General features: G+C 38.4%; 2 protein-coding genes and 1 pseudogene across 3 annotated transcripts; 2 read left to right on the top strand and 1 right to left on the bottom strand.

Moving 5' to 3' along the window:
* The window catches only part of LOC132109829 (N-acetylgalactosamine-6-sulfatase-like), a 45703-nt pseudogene extending 40552 nt beyond the window's left edge, over nucleotides 1–5151 (top strand).
* Nucleotides 5152–5669: 518 nt separating this feature from the next.
* LOC132109879 (adenine phosphoribosyltransferase-like) lies at nucleotides 5670–9104 on the top strand. The gene is made up of 5 exons (XM_059516278.1): nucleotides 5670–5826; nucleotides 5961–6064; nucleotides 7006–7139; nucleotides 7231–7309; nucleotides 8154–9104. Exons 1-5 carry the CDS (start codon nucleotides 5750–5752, stop codon nucleotides 8291–8293), a joined length of 534 nt encoding a protein of 177 aa, XP_059372261.1. The 5' UTR covers nucleotides 5670–5749; the 3' UTR covers nucleotides 8294–9104.
* Nucleotides 8992–15657, bottom strand: LOC132109787 (DNA replication factor Cdt1-like). Of its 2 annotated transcripts, XM_059516133.1 has the most exons (10): nucleotides 15069–15656; nucleotides 14132–14278; nucleotides 13811–14046; nucleotides 11044–11238; nucleotides 10789–10934; nucleotides 10546–10646; nucleotides 10263–10451; nucleotides 9981–10124; nucleotides 9707–9908; nucleotides 8992–9296 (listed from the first exon to the last, which is right to left on the bottom strand). In XM_059516133.1, the coding sequence occupies exons 1-10, from the start codon at nucleotides 15552–15554 to the stop codon at nucleotides 9133–9135; spliced, it is 2010 nt and encodes a 669-aa protein (XP_059372116.1). In that variant the 5' UTR covers nucleotides 15555–15656; the 3' UTR covers nucleotides 8992–9132. The 2 variants fall into 2 exon arrangements, with proteins under 2 accessions (XP_059372116.1, XP_059372124.1); XM_059516141.1 differs by lacking the exon at nucleotides 14132–14278 and having other exon boundaries at nucleotides 15069–15657.
* Between the last annotated feature and the right edge of the window lie 583 nt (nucleotides 15658–16240).

Here is a 16240-nt window from a genome sequence, read left to right as displayed (position 1 = left end):
AAAATTTCCTGAACAATCTTTGTATACAATGTTAACTCCTTGTGAGTCCTGCTCTTAGTGAAAGTGTAGTCTCGCATGGAATCTATGGCAGCTCTCATTGACCAAGGCCCGCCCATGAGGCCGTTTGAGCGACATGTCAAACATCCAATCACAGTTCGTTTTGTTCATCGTCACGAGGCGTAGAAATCTCCCCACATCTCCCCAAAACTCTCAGACATATTTTAAAGATTCTAGGCCACAAACTTTACAATTGTTTCACATACTATTGAAAATCTTAGCATTTAGTTTATCCTGATAAATGCTTGTTGTCACAGTTGTAAACACTAGGTTTTCCTCTTTCGTGAGGGGGTTTGGCGCCACGGCATCTTTGTTTCTAGACGGAACGTTAAAGAACGCAACACAAATGTCTCGCGGAAATCCTGTAGAATTCAACCAATCCGATGAGGACTTCAACACTCCTGAAGCGTTTCCACTTTTGTGCGCCATATGCATCAGACGTTCAGCCAGCGGTCCATGGGCGTGATGTCTGAGGCTGAGACTAGTAGCAGTGCTGTCCTGCTTAGAATGAAAATACTTACCAAGCTAACAGGCCAAGGAACTCTTTGGGTCTATACAACCCATGCCATGCTGACCCCCATCTCACGGCTTTCTCTGTCTGCCTGCCTTATCCCGGCCGAGAACAGTTAAGTCCCATCCTGCCTGGGGCTAATGTAGCAGGCAACTCAGGCCTCATCTGTTGCCGACGAGCATTTCAGCCCTCAATCAATAGTGCTTGTAGAACTGCTCAATTTCCACATGGGGAATGTTGGGGGGAGAGAAGCAGAGAGAAAAGGCAGAGGTATTTGATTGCCTCTTCAGCTCAATTCCCTTGTCTAGCTCCAACTGTGTGTGGGGGACTTATTTTATTCATTCATTCAGTTATTCTTGTTGGTGTCTTTACCATGTGAATACCGATTCGTTCTTGTTTCATTGTATTCACCGCATGGAGAATGCTGTTTTGTGCGTGCAAGTGTGTGAATCACTTATCAGTCTGGTGACACACCTGAGCAATGCCCCTGCCCCCTGGGTTTCATGCATTATAAATCAAAAGACTGTATTTGCATGCATTGGTATTATTAATCATGCGTCTACAGTTGTAGAAAGAAAAGCAAGGTTCAGAAAAATGCTAATGAGCCATGCTGACTGTGAATTTTCTATTGTTTGTCTGGACTCTAGGCATAAATAAACATGTTATGGTTAATTATTGATTAAAGACCCTGGGGCATAACACACAGGACATACAGTGAAGGCGGCATACGTTTAGCATATCGAGCGCCAAAGCACCGTGCCCCTTGGTGCATCTTTGAGTCTATCATGAATAGAAAACCAGATGTTTCCTGTGTGTGTGATCTAAAGCCTTCTAAATTGATCCAGCATTTTACCCAAGAGGAAATCCATTATTTTATTTTTGACACATGCAAGACTGTGGACTGCTTCACGGCAGCTACAAATCTGCAGGTACAGCTATCCACTGCAGTTATGAAAATGTAGGGGACTCCAAAGTCCCCAAAACAAAACTACATACATATTTTGGTAGCATGATTTTCTACACTCTCCATAATGTAATGTATAGCCACATAAAATGATCTAGCCTAAAACATGTAAAGAGGAATAGCCATGTATTTCAGTTTATATTTATTTATGGTGGCTTTTACTTCTGTTTCCATATAAGTAACTATCAGTGTTAAAATAATAATAAAAACCAGCATGCACAAGTGACATAGGGTCACACAAATGGCAATGTGGATATTTTTGTTTCATGCTTATGAGCTGCTGAGTCATTTAGTAAATGAGTAAATGAGTGTATATGTCAGCATCATCATCCTGGTTGGTGGCTGGGGTAATTATTTGGTAGATGTAGCATTATGTTTCAATTAAGTTTAAAGGTGCAACAGTCAAATATTTGGAAATGTTTGCAAGAGTAACACAGTTTGACTGTGAAAGTGATTAGATAAGTTTACCTGTTCATTGTTATGATTTTTAATGTCTCCAACATCAGTCATTGATATTGGCCAACCACTAGACGAAACCTCTTATCTGCTGATTGAGCCTGTAGGAAGTAGGGGTGGCACGGTTCAACTTTTTCACGGTTCGGTTTGTTTCACGGTTTTAGAGTCACGGTTTCGGTATGGTTCGGTATGTGCTATGTTTATGGAGAAACGATACTTTAAAAAAAATCTATCTAACTACGAGCAACAGCACAAATAAATACAATAGAGTAAAGATACAAATAAAATAAACAGTGATTTGCCGGGTTTTTTATTTATTTATTTTTTTAGGGAGGTCTAGCATTAGTTTTTAGGTACAGAAATTGAATAAAGTAATCAAATGTAAAACAGCATCGCATATTTGACTGTATAAAGTAAAGATTGTTCTTTATTAAAGTTACAAAAGCTTTTTAATCAAGAGCAGTGAGTGATTTCTTTGTTGTTGCTGTTTGATTAATGTAAAGACTGTCACTTTAAGAGAATGCATTGATACAGTGCACTGATCCAGTAGGCCTACGTTCAGCCGGCTATGTCTGCTGTAGGATACTTTCCAAGACGGGCCTTTTGACATAATTTTTGTGTGAATTTGTCCATTTAAACACAATACTTCAGAGAGAGCTTATATTTGCGCACTTCGGAGCGCACGCACAAATCTTCACAATGCACGCGCGAGCTAGCGTCTTCTGGCTCTTAAATGTTTAAACTGACAAAGCTTAAATGAGTTTAGTTTAAACATAGATATTAATGTGTGCAGTTCAGGTCTCATCTGTGCACGGGCGCTATCAGCACCCGGGTGATGACGGAATAAACGACTGCTCATATTCCAGCATAAGGTATTCACATTGAACAAGAGTGCATGGTTTGCCCAGATTTCTTTATGTCTGGGAATCCAGAATGCGCATCCATCAACAGAAACATTATATTAGCTGAACCCTGTTTGTTTTACGTGTTATTTATAGCAAACCATATTACAGATGCTTTGTCAGATTTAAGTTGAACTGCGGTCCCAGTGCGTGCCGAACCGTGTGTGGTGAACCGAACGTTTTTTTTTTTTTCAGCGAACCATGCCATCCCTAGTAGGAAGTGAAGTAATGTGTTTCAGGGTTTTGGGGAATGGTCATTCTGGGTGAAGACTGCTGGTCCAGGCTGAGCGAGAGGGGAGCAGATGTTGCCCGATTCTCCCGGGGGAAGACAGAAGTGTAGAGACCAGGGTTGTAAGTCAGAAAGCACCCAGGGTAATTACACTAATTGACACTTCACCCCACACGTACACACCCCCTCCCCAGGGGCCAATCAGAAGGTTGCCTTTGAGCGTAAGGGACAGGCCTGACACAGGTGCTGCCTGCCTTTGTATTACAGCTGTAATTGCAGTGATGATATTTGTCTCTGTGTGTTTCTCGCACAGACACACGTTCTCTGAAGCCCATTAAGCCTACAGGTCCTATTGAGAACAGCGTTCCTTTGAAACCATCAGGGTCCCTGCACACTATGCAGGGGTGTGGGATAATGTCCAACACAAATAATGAGAGGACACATGACCGCTTCTGTGGAAACGGCAGTCCTCAGGGACCCGTTTTATGGTGGGATTGCCAGTCTGTCACATATTTATCCATGCATTATCTATGCATGAGCGAATTATTACTTAAAACTTTTTTAAATTCCATGCTAAGATGAGGCTGTGAAGATTAATTGAAGAAGACGATGATACGATTGATGTTAACACTTACCCGAGAGCAAATATCAGCTATTGTTTTGAAGTAGACGCGCAATTGTCTGTAAATTAACTGTAAAATGTGTTTTTAACCAGGTTTTATTTTTTCTGCTAGTATAGTGTTATGGTACTATGGTATTATTGGAGTAACATAAATATCATGGTACAGGTATATGTTATGTGCATGTGTTTCATAAAACATGTCAAGAACATTGTCAGGCTTTGGTTTCCCTTTCTCGTTTGCCTTAAAGTGTGGAGTCTAAGGAGTACCAGGATGTTCTTAGACAGGTGACCGCAGAAGTGGAGCAGCATCAGAAGGATTTGATCCCTGGAATGCCACAGCTCAACCTGTGTGACCTGGCTGTCATGGTGAGATGATTGTTGGTTGATTGATACTGTCAGTTGAGATCACTTTGGTGACTGTTTCAGCAGATCTGATTTAAACTTCTAACCTTAATTTTCCATTGATCATCATCAGAAAAAAAGAAAAAAATTTAAGGCATCTTTTGATTTCAGTTTTTAGAAAATTTTTAACATTTCTTAAATCAAATAAAATGTCACAACAGACCCAAACCTGTTTTTATTGCTTGTGATTTGTTTATTTTTTGGTGATGATGTTTGAGTATTGTACTGCTAGGTTATTATATCATACTTTTTCCAACATACAACAGTATATTTGAGCACAGCTTTACAATTGTTTGCATCAATTTTAGTTTGCTTTAAACATTTTATGTTTTACTAACTTAATGTTTTAAAAATCAGTACACAAAAAATATGTATTTATTTGAAAAATATTTGTAACTAACATTTTTTTTTCTTTAAGTATTTTATTTTCTTCGTTTTTTTGTTAATTAGCAGCCTTTGTAGAGTTTTATGTCACTGCAAAATTGTCTCTATTTTGTGCCATTAATACGCTAAGATTGTTTAGTTTCACAATAGGCAATAAGCGTATTTTAACAGCTAGTGGGGCAACAGCGCCCTCCAGTGTCTTTGTGGTAAAAGCAATTGTAGATTTCAAGTGATCCTCAAATCTGATTTGATTAGGGTTAGAGCTAAACTCTGCAGGAAAGTGGATCTCGAGAGCCAGGTTTGAGGATCACTGGTCTGAGGCATTGTCTGAACCTAGCATTTCCCTTATATTCATGTGTTTCTCTTCCTCCTCAGAACTGGAGTCCTCCTGGCTGTGAGCTGTTGGGCAAATGTCTTAAACCCCCAGAGTCCAATCCATGGAAATTTGACTGGCCACATTAATTTAGTTATCCATAAGAACTCGATAAACACGTCTCTCACAATCAGATTCATTTTTAAGGTTTTGTATTTTTGTCACATATTTTATATTTTCTGTGACTGTCAGCATTTTGAGTGTTTAATGTACACAGAAAAGGGAAGCAAAATCAGATTTTGATATTGAAAAGCAAGTGATTTAGTCTAGTTTTCATTTTAGAATATTTTGTTTATAGATTTGTTAGGAGAAAAAAAATTGCTAAATGTTGTACCAAAAGGCAGTAGAGCAGAACATATGCACTGTCATTTAAGAATATAATTGATCATAAATACATATTCTGACAGCTGCCTGGTACTCACTGGACTCCAGGAACTGTAAATTACCAAACCACACTGTCATCAATAAGTTTAAGTTAGCTAGTTTTGTCTTACAATCATTTATACTGTTTATTTTATTTATTTGACTTTTACATGTACATGCATTTAAATCAGTGTTAATTTTTTTTTCTTTTTTCTTAAGGGCCAATAAAAGGTTTTTAAAACTTGCATGCGACTGCATAATAATAATAATAATAATAATAATAATAATAAATATATCCAAAATAATTATATATTTTTAAGCAAAGTAATGAGGAGACGCTTTGCTAGGCATCCTGTGTAGAATAGATCTATCTGTTCTCTTCCACATTTGATGACGTAAATGTCATGTGGTGAGGAAGCGTGTGCTAGTGGTGGACTTGAGCACGTGGACATCTTCCCGTCAGTCCAAACATTCGCAGCGCGTGCCATGGCTGAGAAACTGGATCTTATTTCCAAGTGCATTAGAACTTTCCCTGATTTCCCTACGAAGGGGATTCCGTTCAAGTGAGTATTCATATGCAAATGTCATTTTACTATAAGCGTGCAAGTTAAAAGCGGTGCGGAATAAGGCAGAGCGAGGAACGGGACAGAGATTTCGGGTTTGGCAGTTTCAGATTGTCTGTGCTGTTTGTCTGCAGGGATATTTTTCCAGTCTTGAAGGATCCGAAGGCGCTGGCTGCTGTGACCGATCTCTTTGAGGAGCACGTGAGGCGCGCGTACCCTCAGGTGGATCTTATAGTCGGTAAGAGTGAGTGCAGTCATTCAGTAGATATGAGTGTGGCGTGTTACAAGGTTCAAAGTCGATTAATTAACCCTGGAAGAATTACACAGTATCACTATCCAACAGGTTGTATATTGTTCATTTGAAATTACAGAACCCTTATGAATTTATGGGACCTAGAGTAGAGGACATTCTTGAAAGAGTGGTTTTAAGTTCTTGTGATATCATACAGGGTGTTTTATCCTGTTGGTGATCATAATGGCCCTATTTGGGAATTATTGTGCAACTGTATACACTTATTAAAAGTCACCCAAAACATCCTAGCAAACGCAGCAATACTCTGGCAGCCATCCAGAACACTCTAGTAGGAACAGCCTAGTTACCACACAGAACGCCTTAGAAACTGCACAGCAACCACCCAAAACATCCTAGCAAATGCATAGCAACACCCTAGCAGTCAACCAGAATGCCTTGGCTAAGAAACACTCGAGCAACCATAAAGTGAATCAGCATCTAAACACCCTATCAGTCAGCAAATAATCACCTAGAACACTTAAGGGGCTGCAAAAACCTTAGCAACCACAAAGACCACTTTAAAAACTGCACAGCAACACACTAGCAACCATTTTGCAACTACCCAGAACGCACTAGCAAGCGCCTAACAACCACTCAAGACACCCCATAGACTGCATAGCAACACCCTAGAAACCACCCAGAAAGCCCAAGCAACTGCGTAGTAACCATTACCTTCAAATGTCAAGCTTTTTAAACTACTTCAAACTTTATTGTAAAGCTTTCTCAAGCCAATATCAAAGTTTTGTTTTTCAAATTTGGTTACATTTAAGTCAGTCTATCTTTGGTTTTAATGAACTTGGAGTCCTTCATGAAGATTACTATTTTTGAAAAGATTGGAATCGCAAGTGGAGTTTTGTTATAATGATGTTTTCTTCATTCTCTCCTAGGACTCGACGCTCGTGGGTTTCTGTTTGGGCCGCTTTTGGCTCAGAGATTAGGTGTAGGCTTTACTCCAATCAGAAAAAAAGGGAAGCTCCCTGGCCCAACGTTATCAGTAGCTTATAGTCTTGAGTATGCGAAGGTAACTCCAGTTTATAAATGATCCAGTCTAGTCTATGTTTGGTTATAATGCGAGCCTCTGTTCATGATGTAATTGAGCGGTATTGTTTCAGGCTGAGGCGGAGATGCAGGAAGACGCTGTTTCTGCAGGACAGAAGGTCCTGATCATTGATGATTTACTGGCTACTGGAGGTGAGTGAGACATTAAACTGGTTTACTTCATCAATATTACAACTGAATACTAATAAAGTACTTGAAGGGTAAAAAAAAAAAAATAAAAAAAATCAGCCGCCAGGTCGCTCCTGATGACCAGTCTGGGCCTGCTTTAAAAAGTGTTTTCTCAACATTTAATTCCTCATCAACTCCTGACAATAACATTTGAATTATCATTTAGTCTTTTAACCATGTATTACTGTGGAAGACTAGGGGATTCTAAAGACACACACATTAAAATGAACAAATTGATGTATATTTATGTTAGCATGGAGTGCCATTTATGTAATATTTACTTGTGATTTTAAGGTAATAATCAAGACTAAGTTAACAAAAAACTTGCATATTCAGTTCTCAGATGTTGTTTAATGGTCACATGACCTGTAGGTAAACAAATATTTTTATTAAGCGTTTAATGTTAAAGTATTTTATTTGATATTTTTTGTGAATTATTAACTTCTCATCAACTTGCAAACCCTCTGCAGTTAAGAACTCCAGTTTGGCAAACCTTGGCATAAGTATGACGTCTAGTAATGCACAATGAGGTTGATAAAGAATTGAATAGATTTTTTTTTTAACATCAAAATGGAATAAGATTATCTCATTTAAATCAAGGTTATAAATTGGGTCAAAATTAACCTGTAATTACTAACAATGTTTTCATTTGCAAACAGACTACTGCAGTTAATAAATCTACCCATTACTCTTTGTATTTGTTTATTATAGACCCAAAACTCATTCAAGTCAAATATCTCAACTTTTGACTGGTAGTGTATTTTTACACAAAGCGGTTTCATACCTTGAATTTTTTTCTTCTTGTCAGGAACCCTGAATGCGGCGTGTGAGCTGATCAAACAGCAGAAGGCAGAGGTGCTGGGCTGCTTGGTGGTGGTTGAACTGAAGTATCTCAATGGATCTGAAAAGCTGCAATCAACCCCTGTTTTCTCTCTAATACAGTACTGACAGTCTTGTCAATGCTTGTCTGAAATGAGGGTTTACGGTTTGGGAAAATGAAGAAATTCTGGTTCGTTTTATAGTAACACTTGACCCTTTGAGATTTTGATGGTCTTAATCCAACCATGAGAAGTCACCAGAAACTGAAGAGACAGATTGCACCCGAAATGGCATACGGAGTAGGTGCAATCAATAACTTCTCAAAAAGCATGTTCTATATTGTATGTAATTGTCATAATCATGTGACCTTCAGTAGTGCCGCTTAATTGCCTTTTTTTTTTTTTTTTAATCCTTGGCTTCTTGGGATAGTAAAACATTCATTGCGTGAACAATTTCAAAAGTTGCTAGATGTACACACTCAGGTATTGTTTTATGAATACTCAGAATTCATTATTACCTCGTCACATAGTTTTTCCATTTACTGTACAGTAGGAAAATAAGCTTCCAGTTTCTTTGAATATGAAACATATTGCTTGCATGAACTTGTTTATTGTAAATTAAATACAGTGCACATTGGTTAACTAAATGAACCATGAAGTGTATGTTAACAAAGATGCCAAACTTAGGTTTCTGGGAGCCCTACATTGTACTGCATTATACCAATAACCTTTTACACGTCTACATTTATGAAGAATAATTGTGTTAAGATGCAAAAGAAAGTTGCAACATCATACACCGGAAACACAGCAATTAAAAAGTGACAACCCTGAATTGAAAGTGTTTTATAAGATGCAAAACTGACTGAACATACAGAATTTAAAAGTCACTGTGTCATCCAAGTGTTAAAATCCAGGTATATTCCATAAAACATTGCACATGGTATTTTCTCAAGTCTCATTTAAACATCCTCAAATACACTCCTCTTCCTTCATCTTTTGGTTCAGTTTGTCCAGCACAATGTTCAGATCCATGGTCTTGTTCAGTTTTAGGTACATATCCTTCCTGATTGGATGTACAGTTAGCCATGCAGGTGTCAACTCAGCCAACAGACGAAGATGTTTCTCCATTTCATCTAAATTAGAAGAATGTTACATAGAGAAAGAAAAAAAGTTTATTAAAATAAAGGAATTGTTCCGATTTTATCAACACTAACAGTTCTAAAACGTTAATTAGCAAAAATAATAAATGATTAGAATATTTGCACATTTTATCACAAATAGCTAAGCAACATGCTGTAGTCCCCCCTCAGGTCATCAAATCTGTAGATTAATTTGTTTCTTAATCAGAGAAAATTTGGAGAAATAGCTTGCCCACCAATCTTTTCACATTATTACTATTACTTTAATGAGAGGAGGACTGTGTGTGTGTGTGTGTGTGTGAGATGTTAAAGTTGCTTTCAATTAAAATCGTGAGGTAGCTATGATCACTAAGCAGCTCACTAGGTTTGAGGAGGGAAATCCAACAGGAAACATCTGTACCAACCAGAACTAAGAGGAGATCTGTAGCTAGCGATCATGCGGTTGCAAGCGAGCTCCATGATGAGGGCCGGCTTTTTCTCTGCTACAAATACATTTCGTAGGATCCTGGCCAAATCTGGCAGCGTTGACATCATCAACAGGCGCTCATCCTGCTGTGGGTTCCTTGTCATAGTAGAGTGCACCTTCTGAGCCTCTTTAGCACGAATCTGAATTAGGGAGAATATATGGATTAGATTCTTGTAAACCCTACAATATTGTGGGGGTAGTTCTTGACTCACCCTCTCCAGCAGTGATTGTGAAACTCCTTTAAGGGCACTGGGCGTTTCTGTTGGCTTTGCAACCAATTTTGCAGAGGTCTCTGGTTCCTTAGCACAGATGGTTTCTGCTGTTTTCAAGGCCATGTTAGCCAAGGCTTTCTCCATCTAGAAAGATGACAACCCACAAAAGACAGTTATGTAATGCTCATTTTTGTTTGCGGATCAACTTTGTTTTTGAATGAAATGCCATTTATATTGAAAAAGGAATCAGTAATGCCCCAAAGACAAGGTTAAAGTGCTCACCTTCGGTGTCATGAGAGCACGAGCTTTGTCCAACACTTCCTGAGCTGTGGTCAGTTTCTCAGTTTGAGGGGGTTGAGGCAAATCACTTGGCTTGATGTTGGGAACCTCATCCACATTGAATCTCGGATGCCAGCGGGTCAGTTTGTCATCAGGAACGACAATGGGAGGGTTTAGGGAAGCCAGGAACACCTGTGTCCGACATAAGACATGATCAGAATACACCAAAATCATATCTAAAACTCTCCTAGGTTTAAAAAAAAAAAAAAAAAAACCCTGTACTTACCTTATGGTGTCCCTTAACGATATTAACCAGATTTTGGTGAAAAATGTGCCTTCTTTCCAAAAGACGAGAGGCTGACAAAACTGGACGAGTACCATTAAATTCTGGGGACAGAAACATGTTGTATGAAATAAAATTAACCTTAGACGTGACCCAAACTAAGAGCAGATGCGGAGTTAAATGCAGTAAAGTTGCATTACTGTATTATGTAATGTCATTGTTCCTGAGCAAGCTCTCATTTCTCACCTTCTTCAATGACTGGCTCTACTGTAAGCTGATAGCTGGACCTTTTTGCAGTGGCACTGAAAGGAGGAATGTTTTTCTCCTGACGAAAAGTATAGGCAGAAGGGTACACACCCTTTATTTGCCCCAGATGGCTCTCTTCAAAACGCCTGCAAAGAAAGCAAAAATATGATTAGCTTTGATAAGACTGGCCACACTATTAGCCAGCAGCCTGACTGGCACAAACATTTTAGCATATGGTTTCGTTCAGCCTCTTACTTGTGCATCATATCTTGGACCCCTTGCTTGATCTTGGCAAAAGTGACCGTCTCGGAGCGGTTGAACAGCATCCCGACTATGGTGTCTGTGCTGCAGAACATCTCCGCTAGAACTTTGTATTGGTAGGGCAGGGTAAGACCAGGCGGCACATCCCGTGCTAGAGTGTGATAACGCTGATAAGCTGGAAGTTTCTCTCTGAAACAAAAAGAAATTCAGAAGTTAAACTACAGAAGACTAACAACCAGGGCCTAAAAATAACACTCGCCAAGCACCAAAAGGGAGTTAAAAACAGCGTTGTAGAGTATATGTAACTGTGTCCGTCGCCAGTTGGCAGGTACAACTTTTACGAATTGTAACAATGCAATGAAGTAAAAACAACAGCCAGTTTTTAAAGAGTTGTGCCGTTTTTGACATAAGCTAATAAAAATATTTTTCGAAGACAAGATTTTCATGATTAGCTGTCATAAGCAAAAGAGTGAATCAAATAATAGGATACAAATGGACAGATAATGTCAGAGCATTATTGTGATTGCCAGCTTGTCCCTAGACATGGTTCTAATAACTTTTACCTGAGAAGAGATTACTGCTTCATTTCAGAAGATTAACTTTTCCCTTATTTATTCTCTATAACCCGAGAATGCTGCGACACTGCTGAAACACCATCGCAGTAAATTATAGTTTGAAAGGCTGCGCATTCGGCTGTAAGCATACACTGAGCCACTTCAGACACCAGTAGCACCAGTAGCGCTTCAACGGACTAAAACACACACAATTGTGTCTAAATACACAGTTTTGACAAGTTACCTTGTAAACGTAGTCTTAAATTAGTTATAAAGTCTTAAATGACCGTTAAGAGTTGGGAGAAAATCTGATGCGTGTCAGATCCACGTAATGTCCATCAGGTGCTGATTTTTAAGTGAAACCTGCTGAAATCTGTCATTGATGTACATCAAAGAACAAAAGAAAAATAATTCCTTAGACTGTTCTAGTCCCGGATTAACTTTTATAGCTTGAATAAAGATTAATCCGTATAGTTCATGCATATATAATATAGTTTGTGATCCATTTCAGAGCCTATTAAATATTTAAAAATAATGGCTTTCAATTATACTGTAATGTTAAATGGCTTTAATGGGTAAAATTGAGGGAAGGTGTAAACAAAGCATTTACGGTCATAATTCATCAGCAGTAAGTGAGCAATTACTTGACAAACTGTAAACAGACTTGTGACATTAAAATAAATGCCAAACACCATTCTCTAATAAAATCTAATTTATATAAGGCAAATCAAGATTAGCGCAGTAAAAGTATTTGGGTCCTATGGCACCATGGGTTGATACTACAGTTAACCCATTTAACCCCACCGGTCACAGTGGTGACCATAAAAAAGTTTTTAATTTATAAAGCTCTAAAAACCTTACTGACTGATGTTTTAGTGCACTCTCTGCAAATAAGGAAAACAAAGGGTCTCAATTAAATGTGCAGTTTCACATGATTTTAATTCAAACTGTCACATGACCAGGGCAGTTTATTTCCTGTTTGCACCTTGTGAAGATAACAGCATCAAAGCTCTAAAACGAAAGGCTAGTATGTTAAAGATATGACAAATATTTGTAGTACACATTATCTTTAAGGTGTCTAGTATAAATTTATGGATTCACATATTCCGTTTTGTTGAGTGTGGTCATAGAACATGTTGATGGTCAGAATATTGACCATTGGGATAACCGTGAACTAAGGTATACAAATTACAATATAAATCCAATTGCAGTTGATAGAGAAAATTACCCTAAAAAAAAAGATTTAATTTCAATCAATATACAATATTGATGTTGTAATACTGGTAGCACTAAAATAAAAATGTTATGTTATATTTTGCCAATAAGTAAAAACTTTTAAAATGCGTTGGTGCATAATGCATACGTTTTTTTGTTTTGTTTTATATGCATAATAGTAACCCTGGAATGTGATCAAACAATTTAAAATAACTGGGCTAAGATATATAAAAAAACCATAAAAATTGTACACACTTAAGTAATAATTATTGATAATTTCAAAGGGATATTTTAATGTCTGGGAAAAACTTGGGATTAAATGGGTTAACTGTTGCTATGGTCAGAGGTCGGCAAAGATAGCATTGAGCAGTGTGCAGAGAGATTAAACTTTCAGTTAGTAAAAAAACAAATGGCATTCTCAAAAATTAGGAAACCTGGCGGGTCCTAAAAACATCTTGAATTTAGTTGTATCAAATGTAAAGAGTCTTAAAATGGAACAAGAGAGTCCGATTTCAGGAGGTCTTAAATTTGGGGACAGAAAGAAGAATTGCGACATGGCTTAATGTGGCGATTAAACTTCAAAAGGCTACAGTTTCATTGAATAAATAGGAACGCTGCACATTTCAAAGTCAGGTGCTGCACTGCTTCGTGTACTGCCATTATAGAAGAAAACCACCATTTCTGCGGGCATAAAATTTGTGTGCATTTTCAATAAGCCCGTCTGCTGTTCTTGTTCAGACCAATGTGAAAATCAACCCATGTTTTTACACAGCAAACACGCAGAGTTGTAAATGTGAACTGGCAATCCGTTGTAAAAATCTAAACAATAAAAGACAGTAGTAGAATGCATTTATATGTAACTAATATAATAATTGACTTCTTGTTTAAATCAATAAATCTATACTTTTGACTACTTTTTCTTAAAAAGATGGTTTAAAAATGATTTAGTTTGATTAAGTTGATTAACTGGCGCATTGGCCAGCGAACCTCACCTTTGCTCTGGGTCAGGCCCAGCCTGTGCTTCCGTAGCTTTAGGATCCTCTGCAACTCGCTCAGCCTTTCTTTGCCGGACTTTGGCAGAAATCTCCCTGGCAGCATCGAGCCTCGCTTTCAGCTCCGCTAGTGCCGACACAGGGGCAGGTGAGGGGGTCGTCACAGTTTCAGACTGTCCTTTCAGTTTTTGCAGCTTTGACTTCAATGCCGCCACATCCTCTCTTGTAAATGTTTTCTGAAAGAACAAAAGACACTTGATTAATGATGAGCTTAAAAACACCAGGAGGTCCTGCACAGGTGTGACGAGCCCCATGAGTTACCTTGCTCAGGGTTGTCTGCTTGGGCTTATCTCCACTCATTTTGTTTACAGGGGAGCTATTTGCATTATGATTTACAGTATTTTTGGACTCTTTGCTGGCAGTTTGATGAGGTGCCTGAGGGGTGCTGTTGGCCAAAGGCTTAATGCTCTACATTAAAATAAGACAGACTGGGTTAGCAGTGATTAAACAAAACAAAGCACTCAAATGCATTCACAGGACAGTGGCTTACACTTAAATTAGTCAGTTAGTCATCTCAAGACTGGTCATAACTTTTTAAGAAGTCGGTTACAAAAATATAGAATGGTGTAATTTGAATCCAAAAAGTAAAATTAAGAAATTAAGACTTGGTTAGCTGCTGGTTAGTCAAAATGGTTCTTAAGACAGTTTTACCATGATGACCGTTTATGCAACTGGCAAAAGTTGTATAAACCGTAACGTTACACTAAAAGTTAGCCTATTTCACCAAATAAACAATCAACCCATCAAGGAGGGAAAAACGATCTGAGAAATAGTGGAGAAAAATTTACTTCTTAATTATTAATCTGCAAAACTCAAATCTTTACACAATAAATTGTAAACAAATATTCGACTGAATAAAATGGCAAGTGACAAATAAGAAATGTATGGTTGAATTAATAAAAAAACAAAACAAACAACCTTTCTTTTGGGTTTCTGAATAAGGATGAAGAGAAATCTGGAATAATCGAGGGAAAAATGCGATGTTACGTTCTAAAGCAAATTTGTAAATCCATTGTGTTAAAAGTACCACATTTATTTTTATGTAACGTTAGGCTAACGTTACATGCGAGTTCTGTGGAGGTCTCTGACAGTTGCGTGGTTTTTGCTGTTTTAGCATGTCAAATACATGTTACATCAAAATGAACACTTTATGAACGCAATAAAGCGTCCTGTCACCCTTATGTGATGCGTAAGTTACCTGTTCTTCGTCGTAATTTCTGATCAGATCGAGCCTCTTCCTCGCAGTCTTGTGAACCGCGCGCTCCTTTGGTACACTGACCCTCAAGCGCTTCTTTGCGCTGATGTGCTGCTCGGTTGTGGACGGGAACAGCACCGAACACACATCGAACTCCGCCGAGGACCTTTTAGGAGTTCGGGGACTCGCCGTAAAACCCTCGTTACTTGCATCTCGCAAGTCAGTCGCGGTATCCGCTGTTTGTGCCGATAAAGCCTCGTCGATAACTCTGAGGAACTCCAGCTGGACATGTTTCTGCGGCTCTGGTGTGGCGAGATCGCGCGTCGTTTTACGCGAAGAACGTGCAGCTCTGGACGACGTCTTTGGTTTTGTGATCGCCGCTGACTCTACAACGTCTACTGACACTTTTTGTCTCTTGGACCGTGAAGACCGAGCAACACCACCCTTTTTACTCTGTGCAAAATAATCTGTAACCCGAGTTTGAGCCATTTTCTCGGTATGAATTAAACCCCTGCGCTTCTCGATGGCGTGCAGCAGTAGCCAATTGTTGTGATCCCACCGGAACTTCCCTTTTAGGGTCTTCTTAAAGTAATTTTCGCGCGAAACGGACCACGTGACTTATCTAGGCAGAGTTTGGATTTAACCACGCCCCTCAACCCTCTGATCAATCCCGCAGTAGCTGCTAATTTATTGAGAGTAGGCCTATGCATGTTAAAACAAAAACATGCTAATTACATTAACAGTAAAACATTAAAAATCTTACAAATTTATACACATTCTTCTGTATAGGCTTTTACTGTAAAATGCTTTTACATGCATTTTACATTCAGGCTGGAAAATCTTTATCTACTCAGCTTCAAAAGAGTGGATTAAATGTAAAGACTGACCTGAAATAATCATCTCTTTAAAAATGTGTTTAGAAGATTGAAGAGTTTATTTACCCTTTAGATTATATATACATATATATATATAGTTAAGTATAATTTTGGATTTGTCAGGCTTTTTTGACTCATATAGATATAGGAGAATATGAAGCTCATATTTGAGGAGGGGAAAAAAACCTCAATTTTATGCAGTTTGGTGATGTTGCTGATATCGATATGGCCAAAAATAAGACGAGATTCTGAAAACTTGCAATGTAGATCAATGAGATCTTAATAACCGTATTGCTGACT

The sequence above is a fragment of the Carassius carassius genome, chromosome 2 (genome assembly GCF_963082965.1).
Source record: "Carassius carassius chromosome 2, fCarCar2.1, whole genome shotgun sequence".
NCBI classification, from domain to species: Eukaryota; Metazoa; Chordata; class Actinopteri; order Cypriniformes; family Cyprinidae; genus Carassius; species Carassius carassius.
Note: the sequence above shows the minus strand (reverse complement) of the source record. Positions and strands in the feature narration are given on the sequence as shown.